This window comes from Gymnoscopelus microlampas, assembly GCF_963454915.1.
Source record: "Gymnoscopelus microlampas genome assembly, chromosome: 3".
NCBI classification, from domain to species: domain Eukaryota; kingdom Metazoa; phylum Chordata; class Actinopteri; order Myctophiformes; family Myctophidae; genus Gymnoscopelus; species Gymnoscopelus microlampas.
Window position 1 is genome coordinate 11,598,671 of NC_139940.1, and position 9,225 is coordinate 11,607,895.

At 45.1% G+C, this 9,225-nt stretch overlaps 1 protein-coding gene across 2 annotated transcripts in view; it reads left to right on the plus strand.

The window, feature by feature from the left end:
• The window catches only part of dyrk1b (dual-specificity tyrosine-(Y)-phosphorylation regulated kinase 1B), a 77,221-nt gene extending 68,201 nt beyond the window's left edge, over positions 1–9,020 (plus strand). For both annotated transcript variants that reach the window (XM_084053502.1, XM_084053501.1), the window contains exons 9-13: positions 657–797; positions 1,535–1,655; positions 2,799–2,981; positions 4,503–4,606; positions 7,008–9,020. In XM_084053502.1, coding sequence (XP_083909628.1) covers positions 657–797; positions 1,535–1,655; positions 2,799–2,981; positions 4,503–4,606; positions 7,008–7,529 — 1,071 coding nt within the window. In that variant the 3' untranslated portion in view covers positions 7,530–9,020. The remainder of the gene's footprint in view (positions 1–656; positions 798–1,534; positions 1,656–2,798; positions 2,982–4,502; positions 4,607–7,007) is intronic.
• Positions 9,021–9,225: the final 205 nt, after the last annotated feature.

Genomic DNA, 9,225 nt, shown 5'->3' on the forward strand with positions numbered 1-9,225 from the left:
GCCACACAACTAAGTATAAAATGGGGGAAAATCTAACCCCAACCCCCTAAAACTAACCTCTAAAGCTCTAAGCTCACAAGTATAGTAATACACGCACGCACGCACGCACGCACGCACGCACGCACGCACGCACGCACGCACGCACGCACGCACGCACGCACGCACGCACGCACGCACACACACACACACACACACACACACACACACACACACACACACACACACACGCATGCATGCGCACACTCCCACACACAACTCAGACAACAGGGGTCCATACAAACCAGCTAGTGCTGTGAGACTCCTGACAGTGTGGAATATAATGACACATGTATGCATTATTATGTGTTCATGTTAATCATGTAATTGAAAGTTTAATTAAGTCAGTTAAGGTTGTTTAATGTTTAATCTATGTATTATATTATCATCATCTGGTCGAGTCAGAGCAAATGAATAAGAAAGTAGAATTCTCTGGTGCACTAATCAACTTCCCTGTCTTTCCACCTATGTGTGTGTGTGTGTGTGTGTGTGTGTGTGTGTGTGTGTGTGTGTGTGTGTGTGTGTGTGTGTGTGTGTGTGTGTGTGTGTGTGTGTGTGTCTGTGTGTGTGTGTGTGTGTGTGTGTGTGTGTGGTTGTTTGTGGGGGGGGTGTGTGTGTAGGTGGACCAGATGAATAAGATCGTAGAGGTTCTGGGCGTTCCCCCGAGTCACATGTTGGACGCTGCTCCTAAAGCCAGGAAGTATTTTGACAAGTTGTCAGACGGGCTGTGGACGGTTAAGAAGAACAAGGACGTTAAGAAGGTACCTTCACCTCAACATAACCTTCAGCCAACACTCATCAGGAAGTCACCTGATCAACACAACCACAGTTTGAGATTTAGCGGACGCTCTTATCCAGAGCAGACAGTGGTCCTTAACCTTTTCAGGCCATGACCCTCCCCAAAATAATCTTATTTGAACTGGGGACCCCCCAAAATAATCATATTTGAACTGGGACCCCCCCAAAATAATCATATTTGAACTGTGGACCCCCCAAAATAATCATATTTGAACTGGGGACCTCCCACCCTGACAAGCACTTGTAATTGTAGGCATTAGATTTAGTTTTACTCGGTTCCACAGACAAATATTGTGAAAATAGCCGATCTACAACCTCACAACCTGTAAACTTGTAGATCAGCTATTTTCACAATTTTTGCCTCTTTCTGATATTATTTGACAATTTGGCCAATGTTTGACCAGTTTTTATAGTATAGTTTGTTGATTACTTTGATGCAGTAAATGTTTTTTTTTCATTTAATTTCATTTTTTTAAAAGGTATTAAAAGGGTCTTAAAAGTCTTGAAATTGTTACTTTACTGTTATGTGGGGACCCCCCCCCCAAAATCATGTGGGGAACCCCCTGGGGGTCCCGTCCCACAGGTTGAGAACCACTGATCCAGAGAGACTTACAAGTGTAAAATTAACATTAAGTGTGTGTGTGTGTGTGTGTGTGTGTGTGTGTGTGTGTGTGTGTGTGTGTGTGTGTGTGTGTGGCAGGAGTACAAGCCCCCAGCCACGCGGCGTCTCCATGAGATCTTGGGGGTGGAGACAGGAGGGCCAGGGGGGAGGCGGGCAGGTGAAGCAGGCCACGCCCCCTGTGACTATCTGAAGTTCAAAGGTAAGTTGTTCCATAGCAGTTGTATCAGTGACAGTAGTTGTAGGCAGCAGTAGTAAAGACTGATGTTATGCTTCATTACACCAGTGGTTCTCAAACATTTTCATGTCAAGGACCCATCAAATTAATATGTATTTGGCCAGGGATCCCCATAAAGAAGATACAAGTTTTTTGAAATTATTCAACATTAGCCAAAAATAGCAGATCTACAAGCGTTGCAGATCGGCTATATTTGGCGAAGAGATTTCATGTAGACGGAAAATCATCATAGTAACAGTGCCAGGAGCGGTGTTAGCAATAGCATTAACCCATTCAATCCGGGAACACATCTGTGTCATTTTTAGCTATCCACAAGTTTCCTAGGGCGTTGTGCAGTGGCGTACCACTGTAGAGGCAGGGCAGGCGGTCGCCTGCCCAACTAAGATCTCGCCTCCCCTAGAAAACCCAAATAACCCGAAAAGGTGTCATTGTTTGCTTAATGTCCTCAAAGTCACGCATCCAACAAGCATTGAACTGAGCAGATTGGACGTTCCGTTCCAGAGATAATGGCCAAAACATCTTGAAAACGGCCACTTTCGACGGTTTTCGATCGCCGATTTCGTTGAAATCTCTTTTTTGGGGGTACTAGAGGGGGGGTGGGGGGAGCAAAAAAAATCTCGCCTGCCCTAAATGTAATTCCTGGGGACGCTACTGGCGGTGTGGGCATAATTTCCTGTCGATTTGATCCCTGATACCTGATCAAATTGACAGGAAGTTATGTCCACAACATCCTAGGAAACTTGTGGATAGACATTATTTTATACTTTGGCTATTCAAAAATAGCCGATATACAAGCTTGTAGATCTGCTATTTTTGAAAAATCATGAAAATGTATGCATATATGAAATCTTTGAATATATGTTTTTGAAGCGAACATTTGTAACTCAAATCTTTTCTTTTGGGGGGTCCCTGGCACAAAATATTTTGAGATGGGGGTCAGGCGACCAAATACATATAATTTTGGGGTTCCTTGACATGAAAAAGTTTGAGAACCACTGATATTATAAGCAACATACGGTTTTCAGAAAACTGTTAGGATTTAGAAGACATTTGTAGATGCGTTCCCAGATTGAATGGGTTAACATAACTGTGTCTTTGTGTGTCCAGACCTGATCCTGCGCATGCTGGACTACGACCCTAAGAGCCGCATCACGCCCTTCTACGCTCTGCAGCACAACTTCTTTAAAAAGACAACAGATGAAGGAACCAACACCAGTTCATCTACATCCACCTCTCCTGCCATGGACCACTCCCACTCCACCTCCACCACCAGCTCTGTGTCCAGCTCTGGTACATACACACACACACACACACACACACACACACACACACACACACACACACACACATTTGTACTAATATACTTTTAGCACAAGTAAGACGCGCAAACGCGGGAAGTGAACGCAGCTCGAAAATAACATAGCAAGAAGAGATCTAAAACTGTCCTCAAACTAAGGCCTTTTCAACTTGCCATCCGGCCTGAAATATGCACAAATGACATGGAATTCTTAGATATCCCAATAGATGAACTTGTGTAGATGCTTTTAGATGTCTCTCAGAGGAGTGTAATTAGTCACCCAGGGGCAGGCGGATTTCAGCCACACTGTAGTGCACTCTGAGATCTGTCAGCAGCCAATGAGAGCGTGAGTCACATGGGGGCGCGGCTGCACACAGGCAGTGCACACAATACTGCACACAGACGGACACACACACAACCCGAGCACGGTTTCATAGTAAGCTCCGCTAACATTTTAGCCAAAATTAACCTTAACCCTTAAAGCTGAAAGTAGCCGATCACGCTTGTGATTGAGGATATTATCAGTGCACAACTAAGTATAAATCAGCCATAGTAACTCCAACCCTAACCCCCAAACCTAACCTCTAAATGCCTGTTAATAACCTCAATCTTACACACACACACACACATTCTGTCTCTCTGTCTCTCTGTCTCTCTCTCTCTCTCGCTCTCTCTCTCTCTCAGTTCAGCAGCCAGTTCTCTCTCCCTCTCCAGTCTACAGTTAAACAACAGTTACCATGGCAACAGCTCATCAGCACAGCTACAGCTGCTAGTCACCCTGGCAACAGCTGACTGGGAGCGGTCGCCGTGGTAACAGCGCAATGTTGGTACAGCCAGCAGAGTGTAGGGGGGGGGGCGAGTAATCTGTCAACTCGCCAGCTGAATGGTTTTGAATAAAAGTATTGATACATTAAATCTTTATGAAATGAAGTAACGTGCATTTTTATATTTATAAATTCAATAAATATTAGAAAATTACAATTCTGTGCAGTGGTTTATGTTAATAATTGATAGGGACAGTGCAGGCATACGACACCAAAGGTAACACACTTACAAACACTGGTAATAAGTACAGATACAATGATTTATATCTAGCAAGTCAAACTTTGTTTGTACAGTAAATCGTCGCTGTCTCGCAGAAACCTGTTATTCTCCATACTTTTTTTTTCTTCTTCCGTAAATGAATGTCCAGCTTCCTCATACTACACTGTCACACAAAAGTAGCAAAAATAGCCGATCTACAAGCTCAAAGCGTGACGCGTTTTGAGCTTGTAGATCTGCTATTTTTGTTATTTTTACATTTGGATCCTGAAAAGTAACGGTTTTGGACATAATAGGTTTCCACCTGACAGCGAGCGATGATATTTGATACACAGGGGGAAAACACAGCAACGTGTTTCACCCACAGGAAATGCATACAAATATGCCTGAAAATATTCAACAATTGTACATTTTGAAGAAGTTAGGAGTTATTGGTTTTCATCATTTATCGTTGATCATTTCTTCTCTTCTAGGTGGTTCCAGCGGTTCTTCCAACGACAACCGAAACTACCGCTACAGTAACCGCTACTACAACTCTGCTGTCACACACTCAGACTACGATATGACCAGCCCTCAGGTTAGTAACACACATGTGACCCTGACCTCTAGCTCAACTAATGGCTCTCCGTTCAATTACAAGAACTAAGTGAACCGTGTTGTACCAGTATAACATATTTCACAGGTTCTGGACTTGTTTCCGTACGCCAGTGGTTCTCAAAGTGGGGTCCAGAGACCCTTAGGGTTCCTTGAGGGGGTTCCAAATGGACCCTTACAGGACTCTTGAGAGTTATGGGGTCCTTGAAATTAAGAACTCTGAGAACTTATTTTTTGTGTGGTCCTTTCAGCCCAAGTGTTACTGTACTTCCGTGCTCTTTACATCTTTGACTAATAGAGGATTCAATCAATCAATTGTAATTGAAAAATGCCAGAAACACATACAGTATGACCTGACCTCAGGTCACTGACACACACTCTGTGATATGACCATACTACTGGCCAGTAACATAATCGTGGCTGTCGGGCAAAAACCTTGTATGTCCAAAACCATTACTTTTCTGGAAATGGAATAAAGAACCCTGTGTTCCAATGGATCCGATTAATACTTTTCATTGGTTCAATATTGATAAAACCCACAGACAGACTTTGCCTCTTTCACTTCTCTTGCCTCTTTCACTCATCGTTTTTCAGAAATAGTGAAAATAGCCAAGCGTTGAGCTTGTAGATCGTCTGTTTTTGCTACTTTTGTGCAACACTCTTGCACGACGAAACAGGGCATCAATTTACAATAAAACAATATTTCAAAAAGTCATAAATATGGTGACACAAGGTTTCTTGCCGACAGCATACGATATGACCTGACTTCAGGTCAGTAACACACACACTGGATGGAGTAACTGTCTGCTGTTTTGTGTGTTAAAGTGAGCTACTGTGTCATCTTGGTTGTGCAAATCAATGCTTGCAGTGCCACATGTCAGCATTACTGTCATTTCCACTCTCTTTGGTAGAAGAAGCAGTGTGCATTCTATACTAGACCTAATATGTACTGTACATGTGCAGTCTCTTTGAAAAACAACAACAAACAACACTTGTGCAGCCCCATTAGAGCACTACAGCATTGTACTAGGAACAATTGTTTTATAATTTTCAAATGAATTAGTAATTTAAAAGTTCGGTTAAACGGCGCACAACCCTATCCTAAATTAAATTGTATGTGGTTCTGCAAGCAAATGTCTGTATGCTCACTGCTGTGACTTGAGGTATGTTCGTTTGCCAGCTTGCGAATTGAAGGAAATGGCAAAAAAACAACCAATGACGTGACTGCAAACAATCGTGTGGCAGGCAGCGGTTTACTGGCGGGCTTTGAACGAGGCTCCGACTAGTTCAGTAGGCCAGCCTTCGCCCACGGCTAAACATAGCGCTTTGTTTTGGTCGCAAACCTGCCATTTTGCCCCGTGTGAACACGCCACAGTCAATTTGGGTTGAATGACAGTTTACTGGGGGCCTTCAGACTACAATATGAGCATTCCTCAAGTCCAGTGGTTCTCAAAGTGGTGTCCAGGGACCCCCAGGGGTCCTTGAGGGAGGCGGTTCCAGGGGGTCCCCAGCAAAAATGATTGATAGTTGGGAACTGAATGACACTTGCGGGTCTGTACGTGTGAGAGTGTGCAAATGGAACCAAATGGACCCTTTGGGGGTCCGGGGCCTAATTCAATACCAAACTGGGGGGCCCTTGAAATGAAAATGTTTGAGAACCGCTGTTCAAGTCTAGCCCATTAAGACCTGGAGACGCATCTGTGTCATTTTTAGATTTGAGCTAAAAAGCATTATTTTACACTTTGGCTATTCAAAAATAGCAGATGTACAAGCTCATAGCGCTGTAGATCTGCTATTTTTGAGAAATCGTGAAATTTTGTGCAAATCTTTGAATATATATTCTTTCAAGCGAACATTTGTTACTCAAATCTTTGCGTCTGGGGGGTCCCTGGAACAACATATTTTGAGATGGGGGTCGGCGGCCAAATACATTTAATAATGTAATAATTTTGGGGGTCTTTGACATGAAAAAGTTTGAAAACCACTCATATAGAAACATACGTTTTTCAGAAAACCGTTTAGGATTTAGAAGACATTTAGTAGAAATCGGCTTCAGATCTTAATGGGTTAAGACCTGGAACGCATCTGTGTCACTTTAGATTTCTTTGGCTATTCAAAAATAGCAGATCTACAAGCTCATAGCGCGGCACCGAGTGCCGCGCTATGAGCTTGTATATCTGCTATTTTTGAAAATTCTTGTTTTTTTTTTGTTTTTTTTTATTCTTTTCAAAAAACTGTTCGCCTCAGGTCCTAGTGGGTTAATACTCACATTCGTCTCTCCCTTTCCTTTGTCTCTCCCCATCCATCCATCCATCCATCCATCCATCCATCCATCCATCCATCCATCCATCCATCCATCCATCCCTCCCTCCCTCCCTGTCCAGGCTCCCTCCCAGCAGCAGATGAGGTTGTGGACAGGTGGAGAGGGTGGAGGTGGTGGTCAGGACCCAGCGTACACCCAGCTGCTGCTCCACAAGCCGGCCGCCTCCCAGCAGCACCAGCGCCACTTCCTGGACGCGCCCCACCACCCGCACCCCGTCTACAGTCACCACGGCAACGGCGGGCGGGGCCTGCGGCAGAGCGGGCAGACCGGCGGCGTCGGAGGGGGCGGGCCCCAGCAGGGAACCTCCCCCCAGATGGGCGACAGCATGGATGTGGGCGTGTCCCTGGGGCTGCACCACCTGGGGGGCGCGGTGTCTTCCATGGAGGCCTCGCAGTTCGGCTCCGCCTCCCTGCCCTTGGCCCTGCCAATCGGACTGTCCGCCTTCCGGACTCGGACGGCCCCCGGCGCCCCGGGGCCGCAAGCCCCGCCCCCCGAGGACTATTACCCCGCCTCCAACAACAACAACCCGGCGGGGGGCGGCAGGGGGAGGCCGGACTCAGACGAAGGGGCGGCCAACTCTTGATAAACCCTGAACCACGCCCTAAAGCCATACGACTTTAACAACGACAACTACTACAGCATACACACCCACCTACACGCGCACACACACACACACACACACACACACACACACACACACACACACACACACACACACAACACGAGTTGGAACAGACATATAGCCCACACACACACAGCCAGAGTTCAGAGACTTGAAGAGGTGAACTTTGAGCTGAAGGAGACGGTTTTTTCTGCATGAGAGGAGGAAGAAGAGGAGGACGAAGAAGAGGAAGGAGGAGGCGAGGGAGGGGAGGGGGGGGGGGTCTCCTTTTTATCCTTTTTCATTGAGTTAGTTTTTTTCTTTCTTTGAAGGCAGAGGGAGAGGGAGAGGGGGGGAGGGGCGTGTGACTGTAATTTTGAACAGAACAATTCAAGACAAGTTTGTTTTTATTAATATTATTGTTATTATTATTATTACTGTTGTTGTTTAATATTATTATTTGATTTGTTTTTTTTTTGTGGTTTGAGGAGTTGTGTGTTGTACTTGGTTGTTTGTTCACGCCTTGAGAGGAGGAGAGAAGGAGAGAAGGAGGGAGGGAAGGGGCTGTGAAGGACAGATTGTGATGAAAGGAGAGAGAGAGAAATGTTTTTTTTAAATTCAGCCAGTTATGGAGTTTATCTGGGAGTTTGGACTGAAATTTATTTAATTTATTCAGACATACACACACACACATATATATATATATACACATACTGCCATCCTGTTCCGTTGACGGCTATTTATAGCTTTGACTTCTGCTGGGACAAGATGTACCGCTACACACACACACACACACACACACATGTTTTGTTACATAGTGGTTTTAATGTACTGAGCCTTTTGGGGGACTAGCAGTCAGTGTGGCAGCTAGCCACGGCTAACGCACACACACACACACACACACACACACACACACACACACACACACACACCGAAAGGCAGGAATTTCTCCCGGTTTTATTGGAAGGAAAAACCAAAACACTTCTCTGCTCTTGTTGTCTCCTTATCTCCCTCTGCTCGCTCTCTCTCTCTCTCTCTTCAGAAACAGGACTGAGGTTTGGATTCAGTCACTTCCCTCTGTCTCTCGGTTTTTATTATTTTTATTTTGTTTTATTTCTCCCTCCCTCCTTCCCTGTTCAGGAGCACGAAGAGAGGGAAGGATGGAGGAGACGCGGGGGTGTGGTGGTGGGGGGGGGGGGGTGAAGGGACGTGATGGGACACTCTGAAGCCCTCCTGCCCCCCCCACTGACCCCCACTCTCCCTCTTCATCCTTCTCTCCTCTCCTCTCCTCCAGATATCTCCTCCTCTCTGCGCTGCTAATCACCATGACAACTGGTCCGGATTGCTGCTAAAGAAACCAACACAGATCAATAAAGAGATAAATAAAATAAAAAAAATAAAAAAAAAGAAATAAAAAAAACAAAACAAAACCCAGAAATGAGAACTTTTTAACCCTCCTGCTTCAGAGAAAAAGGATCAAGTTAAGACCCACTGCATCTCCATGTATTTATTACTATTTAACAAGAAAAAGAAAAAACAAACTGAAAAATGACCCTCTTTTTTCTGCTCTACTTTGTTCGGTTGCCTTCTCTCAGCAGGTGAGCTCCGATTGGCTATTGTAACAGTGACGGCGACCGGTGGCGGGCAGCATTGACCAATGGCGTCAGTCTGCCACTGG